The sequence below is a fragment of the Physeter macrocephalus genome, unplaced genomic scaffold (assembly GCF_002837175.3).
Source record: "Physeter macrocephalus isolate SW-GA unplaced genomic scaffold, ASM283717v5 random_103, whole genome shotgun sequence".
Lineage (NCBI taxonomy): Eukaryota > Metazoa > Chordata > Mammalia > Artiodactyla > Physeteridae > Physeter > Physeter macrocephalus.
The window spans coordinates 25,927-45,640 of record NW_021145393.1 but is presented as its reverse complement, the minus strand read 5'-3'; the positions used below and the strand labels follow the sequence as shown (position 1 = coordinate 45,640).

The 19,714-nt window shown below is 52.5% G+C and overlaps 2 protein-coding genes and 1 long non-coding RNA gene across 6 annotated transcripts; 2 read left to right on the top strand and 1 right to left on the bottom strand.

Annotated features, from left to right (window-relative positions):
- The first annotated feature begins 78 nt into the window (after positions 1 to 78).
- Positions 79 to 8,083, top strand: ZNHIT1 (zinc finger HIT-type containing 1). The gene is made up of 5 exons (XM_007126380.3): positions 79 to 168; positions 6,555 to 6,725; positions 7,175 to 7,254; positions 7,379 to 7,548; positions 7,629 to 8,083. Exons 1-5 carry the CDS (start codon positions 147 to 149, stop codon positions 7,648 to 7,650), a joined length of 465 nt encoding a protein of 154 aa, XP_007126442.1. The 5' UTR covers positions 79 to 146; the 3' UTR covers positions 7,651 to 8,083.
- A 5,684-nt stretch (positions 8,084 to 13,767) lies between these two features.
- On the bottom strand, positions 13,768 to 18,942 carry CLDN15 (claudin 15). 4 transcript variants are annotated; one of them, XM_055082391.1, is made up of 7 exons: positions 18,854 to 18,942; positions 18,241 to 18,704; positions 17,258 to 17,416; positions 15,673 to 15,837; positions 14,580 to 14,693; positions 14,374 to 14,490; positions 13,768 to 14,292 (listed from the first exon to the last, which is right to left on the bottom strand). In XM_055082391.1, exons 2-7 carry the CDS (start codon positions 18,455 to 18,457, stop codon positions 14,003 to 14,005), a joined length of 1,062 nt encoding a protein of 353 aa, XP_054938366.1. In that variant the 5' UTR covers positions 18,458 to 18,704; positions 18,854 to 18,942; the 3' UTR covers positions 13,768 to 14,002. The 4 variants fall into 4 exon arrangements, with proteins under 4 accessions (XP_054938366.1, XP_054938367.1, XP_028339820.1 ...); XM_028484018.2 differs by lacking the exon at positions 18,854 to 18,942 and having other exon boundaries at positions 14,076 to 14,292; positions 14,580 to 14,661; positions 18,241 to 18,673; XM_055082392.1 differs by lacking the exons at positions 17,258 to 17,416; positions 18,854 to 18,942 and having other exon boundaries at positions 18,241 to 18,673.
- Positions 14,603 to 18,758, top strand: LOC114484865 (uncharacterized). Its single transcript, XR_003678233.2, has 4 exons — positions 14,603 to 15,297; positions 15,404 to 15,527; positions 16,366 to 16,516; positions 18,670 to 18,758. It is a non-coding gene; the product is annotated as an uncharacterized lncRNA (long non-coding RNA).
- Positions 18,943 to 19,714: the final 772 nt, after the last annotated feature.

Genomic DNA, 19,714 nt, shown 5'->3' with positions numbered 1-19,714 from the left:
CTCTAAGGGAACATTACGTAGTCAAAGCGGTGGATTACACTGCGCACGCGTAGAGGCACGCGCCACAGGAAGTCGTGATGCCCCCACCACAGCGCGTGATTTAGAACGCGTGCGCAGTAGGCTCATCTGGCGGCTATGTTGTGAAAATGGTGGAGAAGAAAACTTCGGGTATGTGAACCCCTGGCTATTGGCCCCTATCCTCCTCTAAAACCGAACCTGGCCTAGGATTCCCTCAGCCAGTTATTAGTCTTAAATCCCTACCCCGGACCTCGGGTCCTGACGTTGGGGCAGACCCCCAAACGATCCGTTCACGTTTTATTCATGCCTGCTGCAAGCCGGGCCCTGGGGATGGAGAAAGAAAAAAGATCCTTAGCATCCAAGAACTGGCTTTCCGGGAGCTGGGCAGACGCGCAGACTTACCACTGCATTTCAGAGTGATACGTGCTATGGTGGAGGGATGCAGAGTGCCTGGGCTCGGGGAGGAGTGGCATCCAACCCGGCTTCTGGGAAGGAGGGGCCTGGAGGGAAAGAAAACGCTTGGATGGAGTCCTGAAAGTCACAGTTTCGCTCAGTGCAGGTGCGTGGGGACTCCTTCCCTGCAGCGGGAACCGCACGTGCCAAGGCAGGAGAGCAAGAAAAAGGAAATCGCTTAGGAAGCCAAGTTCATAGTTCTGGGGCTTGCAGAGGAGAGAGGCTGGAGGGCTAGGAGAAGGTATCCTGAAAGGCATTGTCTACACTGCCGAAGAGTTTGAACTCTCTGGAGAGGGCGGTGGAGAGCCATCAAGGGCTTTTAAGGCAGAGAAGTGACCCAGACAAATTTATCTCTTAGAAAGGGAGTTTAGCTTCAGTGCGGAGGATGGATTGGAGCGACTAAAGCTGCGCCGTCCAGTAGAAATTTCTGGGATGATGGGAAAGTTCTTAATCAGCACTATTCAGTATGGCAGCCGGTAGCCACATGTGGCTATTGAGCACTTGAAATGTGGCAAGATTGAGAAACTGAATTTAAAATTTTATGTATCTTAATTAATTACATCTTAATTAATCTACATCTAAATTTCAGTAGCCTCATGTGACTAGTGGCTAGTGTAGTGCAGGTTCAGAGATTGGAAGGCCAGTTAGGAAGCTGTTGAGGAATCCAGATAAAAAGAGATGAAGGTCAGAATACTCTGCCAGATTGACTTGTAATAAATGCAGTCATGTCATCTTTAAACCTCTCACTGGATCTCCATCACCCTCACCATAAAATCCCCAAATCCAAATTCCTTTATTTTATTATTTTTAAAATTTTTAAATTTATTTGGTTGCACTGGGTCTTAGTTGCAGCAGGCGGGCCCCTTAGTTGTGGCATGTGAACTCTTTAGTTGCAGCATGCATGTGGGATCTAGTTCCCTGACCAGGGATCAAACCCGGGCTCCCTGCATTGGGAGCTCGGAGTCTTATCCAGTGGACCACCAGGGAAGTCCCAAAGCCAAATTCCTTTAGATACTTAAAGGTAAGATTCTTAACGGTCTGCCTGACTTCATATCCCCATCCACCCGCCCCCACCACACACACATACTTTATATACCAGCCATACAGAACTTTAAAAAATTTATTGAAGGCACTGCAGTCTTTCATCCAGGCCTTCTCTCATGCTGGTACCAAGGCCTAAGACACCCCACCCCCATCCCAATCAGGCTAACTTCTATTCATCAGTCAGGCCTCAACCTAGACTTACTTTCCTCTGGAAAATCTTCCTGACTACCCCAAGCCCCGGTTATGTGTTTCTGTCATGTGCTTTGTAGTACTTTGTACTTCCCTGTCCTAGCATGTACTATCCTGTACTGTGCTTGTTTATTTGATCATTTATATTCCCCACCTGACTGTAAGCTCTGGTTGTATTCCCAGAACCGCCTGGTACTTGGAAGGGAGGCAGTATAGTACAGCGATCAAGAGGATCTTTTTTGATGCTGGGCAGTTCTGGGTTTGAATTCTGACCCAGGTGCTTATTAGCTGTGTAAACTTTGGACAGGTTTCTTAACCTCTGAACTCCAGTAAACTGAGGATGATAATGATACCTATCTCATAGGGTTGATGTAAAGATTAAAGGATTCCATTTATACAAAGCGCTTACTTAGTACAGGCAGATCTCAGAGAAATGCAGGTTCGGTTCTAAACCACTGCAATAAAGTGAATATCACAATAAAGTGAGTCACACAAATTTTTTTATTTCCCAGTGCATATAAAAATTACGTTTAGGGACTTCCCTGGCTATCCGGTGGTTAAGACTCCACGCTTCCACTGCAGGGGGCACGGGTTCAATCCCTGGTCGGGGAACTAAGATCCCACATGCTGCTCGGCGCGGCCGAAAAGAAATCTTTTTAATTTTTTTACGTTATAGTCAGTTAAGTGTGCAATAGCATTATGTCTTTTAAAAATGTACACACCTTAATTTAAAAATACTTTATTGCTAAGAAATGCTAGCCATCGCGTGAGTCTTCAGTGGGTTGTAACCTTTTTTGCTGGTGGAGGGTCTTGCCTCGATGTGGATGGCTGCTGACTGATCAGGGTGATGGTTACTGAAGGCTGGGGTGGCCGTGGCAGTTGCTTAAAGTAAGACAGCAGTGACGTTTGCCACATTGATTGACTCTTCCTTTCGTGAAGGATTTCTCTGTAGCCTGCAGTGCTGTTTGATAGCGTTTTACCCAGAGTAGAACTTCTTTCAAAATTGGAGTCAGTCCTCTCAAGCCTGTCACTGCTTTATCAACTAAGTTATATAATATTCTATTTTTAAAAGGTCTTTGTTTTTTCCTTTCCTTTCCTTTCCTTTCCCTTTCTTTCTCCTCCCTCCCTCCCTTCCTTCCTTCTGTCCCCACACAGCTTGCAGAATCTTAGTTCCTCCACCAGGGATCAAACCCTGGCCCACAGCAGTGAAAGCGCACAGTCCTAACCACTGCACCGCCAGGGAAGTCCCTGTTATGTGATACTGTGAATCATTTGTTGTTGTTTCAACAAACTTCACACATCTTCACCACGAGTAGATTTTATCTCAAGAAACCACTTTCTTGGCTCATCCAGAAGAAGCAACTCCTCATCCATGAATTTTATCATGAGATTTCAGCAGTTCAGTCCCATCTTCAGGCTCCCCTTCTAATTATAGTTCTCTTGCTGTTTCCACCACATCTGCAGTTACTTCCTCCACTGAAGTCTTAAACCCCTCCAAGTCATCCATGAGGGTCGGAATCAACTTCTTCCAAACTCCTGTTAATGTTGACATTTTGACCTCTTCCCATGAATCACAAATGTTCTCCTTGGCATCTAGAATGGTGAATCCTTTCCAGAAGGTTTTCAGTTGACTCTGCCCAGCTCCATCAGAGGAATCATTATCTATGGCAGCTATAGCCTTATGAAATATATTTCTTAGATAATAAGACTTGAAAGTCAAAATTACTCCTTAATCCACGGGCTGCAGAATGGATATTGTGTTCGCAGGCGTGAAAACAACATTGATCTTGTTGTACATCTCCGTTAGAGCTCTTGGGTGAGCAGATGCATTGTCAATGAGCGGTAATATTTTGAAAAGTATCTTTTTTTTCTGAGAAGTAGGTGTCAACAATGGGCTTCAAATATTCGGTAAACTATGTTGTAAACAAATGTGCTGTCATCCAGGCTTTGTTGTTCCATTTATAGAGCACAGGCGGAATAGATCCATCCTAATTCTTAAGGGCCCTAGGGTGTTCAGAAGGGTAGGTGAGCATTGGCTTCAACTTAAAGTTACCAGCTAGCTGCTTTAGCCCCTAACAAGAGAGTCATCCTATCCTTTGAAGCTTTGAAGCCAGGCATTGACTTCTCCTCTCTAGCTATGAAAGTCCTGGATGGCTTCTTCTTCTAATAGAAGGCAGTTTTGTCTACATTGGAAGTCTGTTGTTTAGTGTTGCCACCTTCATTAATTATCTTAGCTAGATCTTCTGATTTTTTTTTTTGGCCATGCTGCACAGCTTGCGGGATCTTAGTTCCCCAATCAGGGATTGAACCCGGGCCCACAGCAGTGAAAGCGCACAGTCCTAACCACTGGACCACCAGGGAATTCCCGTAGTTAGAACTTCTGAATAACTCACTGTAGCTTCTACAGCAGCCCTTTTTAAAAATATATTTATTTATTTATTTGGCTGTGCCGGGTCTTTAGTTGTGGCATGTGAACTCTTAGTTGCAGCATGTGGGATCTAGTTCCCTGACCAGGGATCGAACCCAGGCTCCCTGCATTGGGAGTGTGGAGTCTTAGCCACAGGACACCAGGGAAGTTCCTCTACATCAGCACTTGCTGCTTCAACTTACACTTTTATGTTATGAAGACGGCTTCTTTCCTTTTTTTTTTTTTTTTAAAGTTTTTTGTTTTTTAAAAATAAATTTACTTATTTATTTATTTATTTTTGGCTGCGTTGGGTCTTCATTGCTGCGCGTGGGCTTTCTCTGGTTGCAGCGAGCGGGGGCTACTCTTCATTGCGGTGCGCAGGCTTCTCATTGTGGTGGCTTCTCTTGTTGCGGAGCACAGGCTCTAGGCTCGTGGGCTTCAGTAGTTGTGGCACGCAGGGTCAGTAGTTGTGGCTCGAGGGCTCTAGAGCGCAAGCTCAGTAGTTGTGGCGCACGGGCTTAGTTGCTCCGCGGCATGTGGGATCTTCCCGGACCAGGGATCGGACCCATGTTCCCTGCATTGGCAGGTGGATTCTTAACCACTGTGCCACCAGGGAAGTCCCTGGCTTCTTTCCCTAAACCTCATGAACCAACCTTCACACTTTGTTTCTGCTGCTTCCTCACCTCTCTCAGCCCTTGTAGAACTGAAGAGAGTTAGGGCCTTGCTCTTTATTAGGCTTTGGATTAAGGGAATGTTGTGGCTGGTTTGATCTTCTATCCAGACCACTAAATCTTTCTCCATATGAGCAGTAAGACTGTTTTGCTTTCTTGTCATTCAGGTGTTGACTGAACTAGCACTTTTAATTTTCTTCAAGAACTTTTCCTTTTCATTCACAACTTAGCTAACTGTTTGGTGTAAGAGGCCTAGCTTTTGGCCTGTCTCAGCTTCTGACATGCCTTACTCACTAAGCATAATCATTTCTAGCTTTCGATTTAAAGTGAGAGACATGTAGCTCTTCCTTTCACTTGAACACTTAGAGGCCACTGTAAGGTTATTAATTGGCCTAATTTCAATATCGTTGTGTCTCAGGGAATCGGGAAGCCCGAGGACAGGGAGAGAGACTTGGGACAGCTGGTTGTTAGAGCAGTCAGAACACACGCACATTTATCGATCAAGTTTGCCGTCTTGTATGGGCGCGATTTGTGATGCCCGAAAACAATGACAATAGTAACATCAAAGGTCACTGGCCACAGATCACCATAACAAAGATAATAATAATGAAAACGTGTGAAATATTGCAGGAATTACTAAAATGTGACATATAGACACAGTCTCAGACTATGGAGAGCTCAAGCAAACACACTGGATTTGGCCCTAGATGGTCACTGGTGTCCTGAGTGTGAGTGGTTCCCATTGAATGGAAGTTGGTTTGCCAGGGGTTGGTTAGGAGTGGATGGGAGGTAAGGAAATAAAACTTACCATGGACTGTGCTCTCAAAGCAGAGTAGGTATGAAGTTGGGTAGACACGTGAGAGTTTAGCAGGTTTTTCTATGGAGGGGAAAGTACCACTTGAGTGGGAGGGGTTGACGTTGCAAGAGGCGGGGAGGACTGGAGCTAGAGGTAAAGGGTTTGGGTTTAGCAGTGGGACTTGGGAGTGCATCCAGTTGGAATGGAGGGACGAGGGGTACCCATGCAGTTATGATTGAGGGTAGGCTGATGGATGAGCATCTCTCCATGGTGGCTCATTTCCTTTTAGGTGGGAAATGAGATTGCTGAGTGTAAAGGCTGAGTACATCAAGGTCCCAGTGGAGCCTGGAAGCCCTGAGTGTACCCTGGTCTCCGTCAGCATGGTTGTGTGATTTCGGCCAGCAGTGAGAGGTCTCCAGGAGGCATTTCATTGGCTAGGTCTGGGATTGGGAGGAAAGGCTGGGGCCAAAAGGATAGAAAACAGGCATGAATGGGGACTTACCTGGTGGTCCAGTGGCTAAGAGTCCACGCTCCCAGTTCAGGGGGCCCGGGTTCTTTCCCTGGTCAGGGAACTGGATCCTGCATGCCGCAACTAAGAGTTCACGTACCACAACTAAGAATCCCGCATGCCACAACTAAAGATCCCACATGCAACAACGAAGATCCTGTGTGCCGCAACTAAGACCCAGCGCAGCCGAATAAATAAATAAGTAAATAAATAAATATTAAAAAAAAAAAAAAAAGAAAACAGGCATGAGTGACTGAAACGGCAGTCTTAGGTAGCTGGGAAGGAAGCAGCCAGAGTGGGTGATAAATTGGGAGAAGATACAGGGGCCAAGGGCTTGGGGACTAGGATAAGATCAGAGAACTGTGCCTCCCCAATCCCTGGACGTCTTCCACACACGGCCCAGAGCCAAGGCTGCCCCAGCTTCTCTCTTCTCTGACCCCGTAACTCTTCTGGCCCCGTCCCATCTAGTTCGCTCCCAGGACCCTGGACAGCGGCGGGTGCTGGACCGGGCGGCCCGGCAACGCCGCATCAACAGGCAGCTCGAGGCCTTGGAGAATGACAACTTCCAGGATGACCCCCACGCAGGGCTCCCCCAGCTCGGCAAGCGGCTGCCTCAGTTTGATGATGATGCAGACACTGGTGAGTCGGGTGGAGGAGGAAGCGGGGGCCACGTGCCAGGAGACGAGGCTGCAGGAAGAGGGAAGAGCCTGCCCAGATCAGGGTGTGTAAGGACATCGGGCTGGGGGACGGATGGTCCAGGAGCTCCTCTGGCTCCTTTGAGCCAACTGCTCTCCCTTTCTGTTCTTCAGTTACCTTTCCTGTATGTATCAATAGAATAAAGAGGCTGGAGCCGATGAGCTCTGAGATCCCTTGAGCTCGGACACAAAGCTCTAGATGTAGGGAGGGTGGAGATGGAGGAAGGCTTGGCTTGGAGAAGTGGGGGGCGGGGAAGGGTGGTAGAGAGAGGCCGGCTTAGAACCCAGATGGGAACCTGGGCTATGAATGGACACGGGGGATCGCAACGGTGAAGCAAAGAACCAGTATCTTCCTTGGCACGTGCCAAGGAACTCATTGCTCTTGACCTCTAGGAAAGAAAAAGAAGAAAACTCGAGGTGATCATTTTAAACTTCGCTTCCGAAAAAACTTTCAGGCCTTGCTGGAGGAGCAGGTGAGAGGAGCTGGCTGGGGAGGACCCCACAGGGCAGAGATGCACCTGCAGAGATCCTTGGCCCCGGCGGGTGTTCCTGGGAGGGGACAGAGGGGTCACAGGGCCAGCGCCCTTGTCTCTGCAGAACCTGAGTGTGGCTGAGGGCCCCAACTACCTGACGGCCTGTGCAGGACCCCCATCCCGGCCCCAGCGCCCCTTCTGTGCTGTCTGTGGCTTCCCCTCCCCCTACACCTGTGTCAGCTGTGGCGCCCGGTACTGTACTGTGCGCTGCCTGGGCACCCACCAGGAGACCAGGTGAGAGGGGCCTCCCCCGGGTCCCCCCCCCCCCAGCCTCTTGGACCCTCTGCTCATCCTGGGCTTCCTCTGCCTTGCAGGTGCCTGAAGTGGACTGTATGACCCTAGGCGTCCCCGGAGAGGAAGGCCTTCCGTGTATCACCTGGCCTCGGCGAGGGCATCACCGGAAGGAAAGGCGCTCCCCCTGGACCAAGAGAGGAGCCCAGCCAAGCTCGTGTCCTGTCCTCCAGGGAAGACCAGTCTTACTCCCAGGGACTGTGGCGGGGCAGTGGGCCGAGCCCTCAGAGTGCTGTTGTAATAAAAGGTCTCATGCGAGGAGGAGCCTGCCTGTGCGGTCCTGTGGGGTTTGAGGGATGAGGCTGATGGGTCTCCTGTCTCTTGAACTCACTGCTCTGTGTCTTTTCCTACTCCCGCTGTCTGCCCCTCATGGTCCCTGACCGTGAAAGATTTTGTCCCATTCTCCTGCCATCCCCAGGTCTTTGCATTTCTTGGCTGCTTCTTTTTTTATATTTATATAAATTTATTTATTTATTTACTTTTGGCCGTGTTGGGTCTTCATTGCTGTGCACAGGCTTTCTCTAGTTGCAGTGAGCAGGGGTTATTCTTCGTTGCGGTGGCTTCTCTTATTGTAGAGCACGGGCTCTAGGCGCGCAGGCTCAGTAGTTGTGGCTCACGGGCTCTGGAGCGCAGGCTCAGTAGTTGTGGTGCACGGGCTTAGTTGCTCTGCAGCATGTGGGATCTTCCCGGACCAGGGATTGAACTTGTGTCCCCTGCATTGGCAGGCAGATTCTTAACCACTGCGCCACCAGGGAAGTTCCTTGGCTGCTTTGTGTCGCTATTTGGGTTATGGATCTAGTTCTTTTTTTTTTTTTAATTTTGTTTCTATAGTTCCTCTGGGTATCTTTTGAGTACCGCTGGCTCCCAGGACTGGTGATGGGGAAGTAGAGTGAGGGGAGGGGTGGGGATGGGGGTATAGAAGGGTACCCCAGAAGGCACCAGCCCTGTCTTTGTCCTCTGGTTCTTAACGAAATGGGAGAGACTGGGACCTCATTCTTGGTGCTGCCCGTCTGAGGGAGCATCTGTCCTTAGGAAGCCCCTCTTACCGGGGACTGTGGTGTGTGAAATTATTAGCAGCAGAGAGAGCCCAGAAATTGCTGGGAAGCGTCAGGAAGTTCACGGTATAGAGGCTCCTGTTCTTGGTGGCCCTGGATGCCGTAACTTCTGTGGTACTAGAGCTTCTTACACCCACACCTCCTCTAAGTGGATTGCAAGCTGTGAGCTCTTAAGTGCCTTGGAGTTGCTGTCTTAAGGCTCCGTACCCTGTTGCAACATAGCAAACCAGGTGCTTAGGAAATATGTGTGGCACAAATTACTTCAGTAAGATATTAATGAGATCTAGCCAAGTTGGTGTTAGGGAACTCCTTAGGCTCTTCTCCCCACTCTTGGAGACTTCCTTGGGGTTGGCCCAAATATTCCCAGTGTCTTCCTGAGGAGCTTCCTGCCCTTTCTCTGGAGACCTGGTTGGGCAAGTGGTGTTGGTGACATCTTCGTGTTCAGTGGTGGTGAGGACAGGGTTTAGAGACAATCCTCAGTGTGGTGGTTTTGAAAAATGGCTGTACAGTTTTTTACTGTCCTTTCATCAAAAGGTGGTGGGTGCTTGGTCCCCTTCCCCTGGGATCTGGGCAGGCTTATGACTGCTTGGACCAGTAGACAATGGTAGAAGAGCGATCACATGACACTCAAGGCGAGGTGGTAAAAGGCAGTGCAGCTTCTGCCTGTCCCTAGGACACTTGCTTTTGGAGCCTTCAGCTACCGTGTAAGGAATCCAGCCATCCTGAAGCTGCCATGCTGTGAGGAAGCCCAGGCTACACCCAGAGGCCATGTGCAGGTCCTCCCATTGACAGGTCCGGCTGAGCCAAGCCTTCAAGCCATCCCAGCCCAGGCTTCCATCATAGGAGTGAAGATGCTTCGTGATGATTCCAACCCCCAGACGTCAAGTTACCTTCAGCCATTTGAGTCTTCCTAGCCGTGTCCTCAACATCGTGGAGCAGACACTGGCCATCTCTGCTGTGTCCTGTCTAAATTCCTGACCTGCAGAATCTCTGTGTGTCATAAAATGGTTTATGCCTTTGAGTCTTGGGATGGTTGGTGATACAGCAATAGTAACTGGGACATCAGGAATTCAGTCTGCTGGCTCCTAACTCTTGGCCTAGATTAATGATCTTGCTCTCAGGAAGGGAAACTTTCCTAGATCCTAACCTTTCTAGTTTTCTCTCCACCATGAAGTATACTCAAGAAAGTAAATAGAATTCCCTGGTGGTGCCATGGTTAGGACTCGGTGCTTTTACTGCCGGGGCCCTGGGTTCGATCCCTGGTTGGGGAACTAAGATCCCACAAGCCGCAGGCATGGCAAAAAAAAAAAAAAGACCATTTATGGGCTGAGAAACACCTGTGCTTTCACTGTGAACACCTGCGTCGGAATTCCTGTCAGATTTCCACTGAGTCAGCACAATCTCTTTGGTTTATTTCCTAAATTTACTGACTTTGTTTCCTATTTTGTTGCTATAAAAAGAATCACAGAGGTTCCACTTGCTGTAAGATTTGTCTACTCAGTGACACACTCAGTCTTCCCCAACTGACCTTGATAGGACAGAGCCAGACCCCAGGGGCTCCTGATGCTCTGATGCTGATTGGGTCCCCAAGTCATTCATTGATCTTCTCTAGGAAGGATCTCCAGACCCCCATTTGAAACCTTAACTCCTCAAGGAAAACCTTGAGCAATTTTTCCCAGCTTCCTGTGTACTAGTGGAGACTTGGTCCCCACCTTGGGAAACACCTTGGTCTTTGGGAAGTCTACACTATGCCAAAGCTTCTAGATGCTAGAAGCTTCTAGATCCAGTGTCATGTGATAGGGCAGCACAGACCCTTCCTGGGCCCGCAGGGGCAGAATAGGTTAATGCTAGGATCTGGAAGGCTGAAGACTGGGACACTCCCACCTAAAGACCTCAATGAGCTTTAAATTTAATTGACATGGATTAGGTAGGGACTTCCCTGGTGGTGCGGTGGTTAAGACTCTGCGCTCCCAGTGCAGGGGGCCTGGGTTCAGTCCCTGGTTAGGAAACTAGATCCCACATGCATGCCACAACTAAGAGTTTGCATGCCACAACTAAGGAGCCCATGTGCTGCAACTAAGGAGCCCACGTGCTGCAACTAAGGAGCCCATGAGCTGCAACTAAGGAGCCCACTTGCCGCAACTAAGACCTGGCACAACTAACTAACTAACTAACTAAATAAATAAAATATTAATAATAATTGACATGGATTCGTTTGGAGAGCCAGGGATTCTGCGAAACAGGCCATTTGGGTCTTCAGTCTCAGACAAATCTTGGGCCCACTACTTACTAATTACTGTACTACCAATTATTACTAGCTTGGACAGGTCACTTTGCCTCTTTGACTCTGTTACAGCCACCTCCCAGAAATTGTGAGGATTAAATGAGACTGTACCAAGCCCAGTGCCTGGCTTCTGGTAAGTACTCAGCCATTGACATCATTACCCAAGACCTAAAGCAGTTTGTTGCTGAGCTTTCTCATAGCTAGTTCCTCAAAAACTGGCAGATTCCTGGAGTAGCCTTAGCACCTTGCCTATTACATGGTAACTAGCTGTCTGCATTTCTGTCTGCTCCCAGCCTGTGAGTTCTCTGAGGGCAGGGGCCCGGTCTTACTGCTGTAGCTTCTAGCAAAGAAGAAGATAGTGTTGAAAACGGTACATGTGTCTATGAGTCTGTTCCTGTTTTGTAGATAGTTCATTTGTGCCTTATTTTAGATTCCTCATAGTTGGTAGATGCAAACTATTACATTGAGAATGGGTAAACAACAAGGTCCTAATGTATAGCACAGGGAACTATATTCAATATCCTGTGATAAAACATAATGGAAAAGGATATAAAGAATGTATATATGTGTATAACTGAGTCACTTTGCTATACGGCAGAGATTGACACAACATTGTAAATCAACTATACTTCAATTTTAAAAAAACTACAAAAAAAAGGTCCATGTGTCGATAGCTCTTTATAGCCATGTGACCCTGGCACAATGGACAAAGGAATCAAAATTTAACCCCATGGTCATATTAAGGCACATATGAAATGCTCGAATGTGAAACTCGGCTCCGGTTCGTTTTCCCGAAAGGGGGAAGGGACGAGAAGAGGCAGGCCAGCATCACGTGGCCCAGGGCCTGTCCTGGTAGCTTGTTACACTAAGGGCCTGCATGAAATACACTTCCCAGTGTCTACGCTCCTGGACAGTCCCTTCCACGTGGACTTTGGACTTGGCCAGGGGACATCCGCAAATGGTACGAAAGCAGAGTATTGGTGGTGGAGGGGCAGGGATAGGCCACGGAACCCTTTATGTAGGGAACAGCGCAAAAAGCATAAGCGTTTCTCGGCGGAGCCCAGTAGGAAACCCTGATTCAAACGTGTGTCCAAGTGAGCAGTCCAGCTTGCTGAGAGAGCACGGTTGTATGGAGGAATAGTAAGAAATGGGGACAGAAAGGCAGGCTAGGGCCAGGTAGTGTGTCAAGGTGTGACTGTCTTTTTCGTTTTGTTTTTTCTGAGGCACCGGGGAGCTGCCAGGGCAGGGCAATGAACAATGCTCCAGTAGAGGAATGGGAACTGAGTCACAAAGATGGGATGAGAAGCTTACTTAGGGGAATTCTGTAATGAGTCCAGGCAAGAGAGGATGAGGGCCGGACCCAACACCAGGCGGTCAAGGGGGAGAACTAGGTGGATGTGGAAAAACTCTGTGGAAGAATTGATAGGATTTGGCAGCCAGCTGAGGGGAGGTGGCGAAGAGGAAGTGAAGGGAGAAGCCAGAGATGACTGAGGATGTCAGTCGGTGAGACTCAGAGCTTGGCAGGACAGGAACTGTGGCTTTGGGGGAAAGTGATGGATTCACGCAGCCTGGTGAAAACACACGGGGATGCATGACTTCTGAAGCTCCGGAGAGAGGGCCCAGCTAGGGTGCAGACGTGGGAGGGCCCTACGACCCAGGAGAAGGTTGGCGCTGGTGAGCAGATGGGATGAAAGAGGAAGGGGAGGGGACCAAGGTCAGAACCCAAGCCACCCCCAGGAGACCGGTCGCTGTATTCAGCGCGGCAGGGGATAGGTGCCAGGACAGGGCCCGGGTCCCCCCTCCTTCCACTGGATGCCAGGCTTCTTTCTCACGGCCTTAGTTTCCTGTCTCAAGTGGGCACTGGCTGCTCTGTTCAGTACTCACTGGGCCTGTGCCAGGCATGCCCATGACCCCGTGCCACACCCTAGCTGGATACTGAGTCACACACACGCACCATCAACACGCAAGCCTCTCCGAACAGACCACCAGTGCCTTTTCTGGAAGTTATTATTTTTTAAAATAAATTTATTTATTTATTTATTTGTTTTTGGCCGCGTCGGGTCTTCGTTGCTGCGCGCGGGCTTTCTCTAGCTGCGGCGAGCGGGGGCTACTCTTCGTTGCGGTGCGCGGGCTTCTCATTGCTGTGGCTTCTCTTGTCGTGGAGCACGGGCTCTAGGTGCGTGGGCTTCAGTAGTTGTGGCACTCGGGCTCAGTAGTTGTGGCTCGTGGGCTGTAGAGCGCAGGCTTAGTAGTTGTGGCGCACAGGCTTAGCTGCTCCGTGGCATGTGGGATCTTCCCGGACTAGGGGTTGAACCCTTGTCCTCTGAATTGGCAGGCGGATTCTTAACTGCGCCACCAGGGAAGTCCCTCTGGAAGTTATTGAACCGTCCCCAGAAAACTATACTTGCACCAGGCCCGGTTGATTTGACACAGTTTCAAAGGGCTTGTCAGTTTCTGATATCCACTCTCAGGCCGTGGTAAAGAAACTCTGCTCTAGACCAACTGTCTCCTTGTACAGCTGTGAGAAAGGTCCAGAGTAAAAGGAGTGATCTGTTATCAGTCTGGCCAGAGGGTATCTCTGCTATTCCGGTTCCTAGAGCTGGATATTCCTTATCTGCTCCTTGATGGCCCTTACCGGTAGTTGTAACAGTGCCACACTCTAGAAATCACCTGCCACTCCTCTCCTCTTCTGCTGGATGGGACAGTCCAAAGGCGATGGAGAGGAGAACAGGTGACAGCCTGGAGTCCAGGAACTGAGGCGACCCTGGGTGCTGCCTCAGCTACCCCTTGCTGGGCCGACTGCCTCATGACACTTTACCCCTGAACAGTTCGCAATACAAACTTATTTATGCAAGTATTTATACAGACCACAAACACTCGGGGACGCCTCCGCCCCTTAACGGCCCAGAACCCCGACTCAGAAGGTTAGGAGGGGTCCAGCCTCAGGGGCCAGAGGTGAGCTCTCAGGAGGCGGGTTCTTGGCCTGAGAGGATCCAGGTGGCCAGACGAAAGAGGCGTGACCAGGGCGGAGCTCCGACGGGGAAGGCGGGGCCTGAGGTCAGAACTGGGCGCGGCTTCCGGGCACGGGGCGGAGCCTGAAGCGTGGCTTGGCTCTGAGCTTGTTACCGCGAGCAGGGGCCTGCGCCAGCAGCCCCGGATTTACGGGGACCCCTCTCCGCTGGGGGCAGTGGGAAGGGAATGGGGTCCACAGGCCAGGCCACCTACACGTAAGCGTTTTTCCCGTACTTGCCAAAGCTGCTGTCGCCTTCTTCATCCGAGGCCGAGGTGGGCAGGCGGGCAGCGAGGCTTTTGGCGGGCATTGCCGGGGCCTTGTAGGGAAGCCGGATGCTGGCAGGGGAGAGAACCCGGGTCAGAGGGAGATACGGCCCTCGCCCCGCGCCCCGCCCCTCGCGGCACGCCCTCCCTTACCTGGCGCCGTGGTCCTCGTCCCGAGAGCGGCAGCAGTTGGAGAAGAGGCACGTGCCACCCAGGATGGCGAGCAGGGAGGCGCTCCAGCCCAGGTAGAGGGCGGGGCCCAGCTCATACCTGGGGACAGGACGATGAGCAGGTGGCGCTAGCTCGGGGTGGGGCAGAGGCCCACCCACCACCCCCGTGGGTGGGGCTCCCACACTCACTTGGTTCCGGTGTACAAGGGGTCGAAGAAGTCCCGGGTGATGCTGAAGGCGTACCAGGAGATGGCCACGATCCCACAGACACCTGGGGGAGGGAGAGGAGAACCGCACTAGGCCCTGCGGAGGAAGGGCGGCCCAGAGAGCAGGACGTGGGCATCAAGTCCAAGAGCAAGTTTCCCTGGATCCCTTTCGTTTCCCCTCTCCAGCGCATGACTTCTGTCTCCTAGGTCAGCTGCAGGCCGCTCGATGCAGCCCCCAGGCCCCGACCGCAGCCCCCCTCTCCTGTGGTCTCCCACTCTGCTCCTCACCCCCTCTTCCCCCTGTTGCTTCCCGACCTGCCCTGGCATTCCTACCTCTAGCGCCTGGACCACATCGTTTCCTCGCTGGGAATCTGCTCATCCACGTCCTACCCACCCTCAAAAGCCCAAGCAGTCTTCCCCATCGGCCCTGCCTGCCCTGACTCCCCTTTCCTTGGCCTCCTAGAGCCCTCAGCGCTGTGCCAGGTCTTCACTGCTCGCTCGGTGCATGAAGGCCTGAAGCCAGCCGGGTCCCCGGACTACAGGTCCAGCCTGGCCACCCCCTGGGAGCTTGTCTTCCAGCAAGCCACCTGGCCTTTCTGAGCCTGTTTCCACATCTGGAGAATAGGACAAGACCTGCCCTGCCTCACAGGCTTGTTGTGAGGTGATGTGTGCAGAAATGTTTTGCAAATTGAAAAGGGATGGTGAGTCACATGGTACTGTTATTGTGTACAGTGTGTGTGTGTGTGTGTGTGTGTGTGTGTGTGTGTGTGTGTGTGTGTATGTCCTACCTCTGGTCTTCCCATCCAGGCTGTAAGCTCTGGAGGGCAGAAACTCTCACCTTTGGAGTCCCTCCCACACCTCACTCCTGCCTGGCTCCTAGTGCGGGCTCAAGAAACATTGCTGATGGACTGATTTGTAACCAAGGGATCTGGTGAGTATGGGTGAGAGTGGGGTGAGCAGGGAGAGAGGGCAGGTGTCAATGCAGAGGGGAAGGTGAGGCAACCCTGCAGTCTGGGCCACGGGCCACCCCACCCCCACCGCGGCACGGCATCCCCCCATCACTTGACCCCAATTACCAGCCAGTAGGTGTAGGGCCCCTGCGGTGGCCGCCAGCTTGGTTTTCCTGGAGGGCTCCAGGCCCCCGATGTTCGTGCAGCGCAGCCCCACCATGCCTAGGAAGAGGCCCAGGGAGCCCAGGAGGATGGCGGTGATCATGAGCGCCCGGCAGGCCTGGATGTCCCCTAGGGAGGTGGGGCGCAGCCATGGGTCCCGGAGCCAGCCCCTTCCCCTCCATCTGCCCTCCCGGCTACGACAGCCCCTTATACAACCTGCTCAGGTCTCAGTCCCTAAAAGCCCTCAAGTCCTCTCCCTGTCCTTCAGGCCCCATCCAGCCTAAGGGGTCAGGCTGAGGGGTCACACCCTCCTCCATCCCAGGAGCTCACCTCAGTGCCAACGAGGCTCTGCGGCGCCTGACCCTCCCGCCTGCGCAGGCGCACTGTGCCTCTACCTCCGTTACAGGGCTTCTCCTCGGCGCCACTGACCCTTTGGCCGGATAATGCTTTGTTCTGGGGGATATTCTCGGCATTGTAGGATGTTTAGCAGCATCCTTGGCCTCTGCCCACTAGACGTCAGTAGCAGTCCCCCCAAACAGGACAATCAAAATGTTTAGACATCGTCAAAAGATCACCCCTGGTTGAGAACCGCCGTGCTCTGCTGGGTATTACAGACACTGCACTCAAGCACCCCCTCCCTTTCCCCACATCTACTAGGTCCCATTTAGTGCCCAGCGCAGTGCCCGACATCCTGAACTGAGCCTCTTCCTGGAGTGACCGATAGGGGGCAGCAGTGGCCTATGGGTCACTGGGTAAAGGGCAGCTTCTTATCTGGAACGTGGGATACCTGGGCCTAGGACCAATCCAGGTCAGTCTAGCTCATATGCTTTCAGTGCCTGTTTCTCCTTTCTCAAACTCGAAGAAAAAGGCTGCTCCCCCTCTGGCCCCCCCTCCTCCTTCTCTGTCTTTGATGGTTGCCAAGCACTCCCAAGGACCTTGCACCCCTTTACCGGGTGGGGCAGTACCACCTGTGTTGAAGGGGAAAGGCTGGGTCCCTGCCCGGAGGATGTGAAGCGGCCCAGAGTTGGGGAGCAGGGAAGAGCGACGAAGTTCTCTGGGAGCATTTTCTTATTCCCAGCCACCCCTTCCGGAGTTCCCACCCTCTCCCCATCCATATCCATCCACCCATCCCCACCTGGGGCAGACCAGCTCCGGATCCTCAGGTAGCTCTCGTAGACAAAGAGAGATTATTGAAGGGCCCATAAGAGCATGGGCTGGGTGGCTGCGAGGTGAATAATCGATAGGAACCTTCCCAGGACCAGAACCAGCCTGGGAGGGAAGTATCAGCCGGCTCGTGATACACACGAGTCTGGATTCCAGCCCCCCTACCACCTGTGTGGCTCTGGGCAGGCCACCTTGCGGTTTTCCAGCTTCTGGAAGATGAGGTTACTAACACCGCCAACATCAGGGCTGTTATCAGCACTGAAATGGTGCATGTGAAGCATGCAGCACGATGCCTGGAACCTCAACCTGGGCAGCTGTGCTCTCTGCTCTCCGCCTCAGCACGCCCTCGCACCCCTGTCTTTCACCGTCTTTCGTGCACACTCACGAGAGGTTTCAAGCAGCAGTCCAAGTTGGGGCCCCTCCTTACACCATGGTGCGGTGTAAGGAGGGCATGGGAGGGCCCAGTGAGGGCGTGGGAGCTGCGCCGCATAGGGTTTCTTGTCATCCCCTCTCGGCCTGGGGAGGGGCCGACTGAAGGACTCTCCTGGGGGATAATGGGGGTGCTACTCAGAGGTGAGCAGGGAGCAGGAAGATGCTTCAGCCACCAGGGAGAAACTTTCTGGGCCAAAGGAGCTGTAGGCTCCAGCCCGCCAAGAACCTCAAAAAAGTACATTGACCCGAGAACCCCAAACACATACACACACACACAGCCCTGCTTACAGTGGACACTGAGACGTGCAAGAGGACTCCCTTTGAAACAGTCCTTTGGAACTCACCGTGGCGGTGAGACCAATGCCCCAGTGGAAGCCTGGCGAAGCTACTGAGACTTTTAAGTATCTCAACCCCCAAGAATCCAAGATGAGGTTTCCTCTTCACCCCACGAGCCCCAGGACTCCCACCCTGACACTAAAATGCTGAATTTGATTGAGCGAATATAGATGCTCACATCACATTAACATTTTGCACATTTTATCTCATATAATCCTCACGACCACCCGGTGAACCAGGGCTGTTATGACCGTAATCTTACAGATGGGTCAAATGGCAGCTCATTTTGTCACCTGCCCGGGGCACAGAGCTAGTCAAAGGCAGGTGCTGAAGCCGGCACTCTGGCCCCAGTGCCTGCACTTGTAGCCACAAAGACAGGGTCAAGTCAGAGCAGGGGACCACGTGTGGTGAGGCCTCCACCGCAGTTCCAGAGGGCTGCCCCCAGCACTCCCGGCTTCAGGAACCCAGGTCTTCCGGCTGGATTGGGCCTCCCGTATCTGTACGGCGCCCAAGGTCAGACCGCAGGCAGCACCCACCCTTGCCGGGGTCTCTCCAACCTCCCGCCTCCCTCTGTTCCCCTCAGCTCTCCCCACCCCGTACCAGAGAGGGACAGCATGGACGGGAACTCCCAGCAGTTGTAGACTCCAAGGGAGTCGGTGGCACAGCTATACCAGAGGTTCTCGAAGATGGCGCTGGTGGTGATGATGTTCCCGTCCATGCTGGACACTCGCCAGTTGCTGTGTGTCAGGGTCAGCCCTAGCATCAGCAGGCCCAGGGCTGCGATGAAGAAGCCGAAGATCTCCACAGCCACCGACATGGTGGGACACAGGCCCCGAGGGGAGCCTGGGGCCCCAGAGAAGGGGAGGGGCTGAGCCCCAGGGGAACTCGAAGGGGCTTTGGCTAAGGAGGGCGGTTAAGGCAGGCTGGGGAGAGAGAGGGAGGCAGGCTGCAGCCTCTGCCTCTTTCTTGGCCCAGGTCTGTCTCTGGTTGGTCTCTTCCCTCTCTCCGGGTCTCTCCGCTTCCCTGCAGGTCGGTCAGAGCAGTGAGACAAGAGTGCACGGCAGCTGTTGAAGAGGAGATGGACGGAATAAACGAAACGGGCCAAAAGTCCACCCCCCCCCCCCCCGTCTCTGGGCTGCCCTGGGCTCCCCGCCCCGCGAGGGTGTGGGGAGAGGACTTACCCGCCCCGCGAGGGTGTGGGGAGAGGACTTACCGGGGAGGGACTAACGGATGCCGGCGAGGAAGGGCTCCCACGGGAGGCACTGGGAGCCGAGGGGAAGCATCCGCCTCTGACTCAGCTTTAATCGGGGGCCAGAGAATGGAGTAAGAGGGACAAGAGACGGAGACGGACCACAGACGGGTCCCCTGCAGCTTTCAGCGGGGAAGGATCAAGGGAGCAGAGCCACACTCTCTGAATGTGGGTGAGAACAGTTCAAGAGCTAGGGGTTGAGGCATTGAGTCTCCAAGGAAGATGAAGGTTGAAAAAGGGAATGGGGAATCTGGGAGAAACCCATGGCTCTGGAATCCAACAGGCTGGATTCAAACCAGGTCCCATCATTTACCAAAGGGATGTGGGCGTGAAGTTTGAGCCCCTTGAGCTGGTTTCTGATTCTGTGAACTAGAACTACTACTCCTCACTTCATAGGTTGTATTAAGAATTGTGACCACAGGGCTTCCCCAGTGGCACAACGGTTGACAATCCGCCTGCCAATGCAGGGGACACGGGTTCGATCCCTGGTGCGGGAAGATCCCACGTGCCGCGGAGCAACTAAGCTCGTGTGCCACAACTACTGAGCCTGCGCTCTAGAGCCCGTGAGCCACAACTACTGAGCCCGCGTGGGAAGACCCCACGTGCCGCGGAGCAACTAAGCTCGTGTGCCACAACTACTGAGCCTGCGCTCTAGAGCCCGTGAGCCACAACTACTGAGCCCGCGTGCCGCAACTACTGAAGCCTGTGCGCCTAGAGCCCGCGCTCCACAATGAGAGAAGCCGCTGAAATGAGAAGCCCGCGCATCGCAACAAAGAGTAGCCCCCGCTCACTGCAACTAGAGAAAGCCCGCGTGCAGCAACGAAG

Excerpts from the sequence above, each read along its gene's own strand:
- ZNHIT1 (XM_007126380.3), top strand. The coding sequence starts at position 147 with ATGGTGGAGAAGAAAACTTCGG. Across the intron at positions 169-6,554 it reads GGTGGAGAAGAAAACTTCGG|TTCGCTCCCAGGACCCTGGA; the intron begins GTATGTGAACCC and ends CGTCCCATCTAG. Across the intron at positions 7,549-7,628 it reads GGCACCCACCAGGAGACCAG|GTGCCTGAAGTGGACTGTAT; the intron begins GTGAGAGGGGCC and ends TCTGCCTTGCAG.
- CLDN15 (XM_055082391.1), bottom strand. The coding sequence starts at position 18,457 with ATGTCGGTGGCTGTGGAGATCTTCGGCTTCTTCATCGCAGCCCTGGGC. Across the intron at positions 17,417-18,240 it reads GTCCATGCTGTCCCTCTCTG|GAGAGTCCTTCAGTCGGCCC; the intron begins GTACGGGGTGGG and ends ATTATCCCCCAG. Across the intron at positions 14,293-14,373 it reads GACGAGGACCACGGCGCCAG|CATCCGGCTTCCCTACAAGG; the intron begins GTAAGGGAGGGC and ends CTCCCCTGCCAG.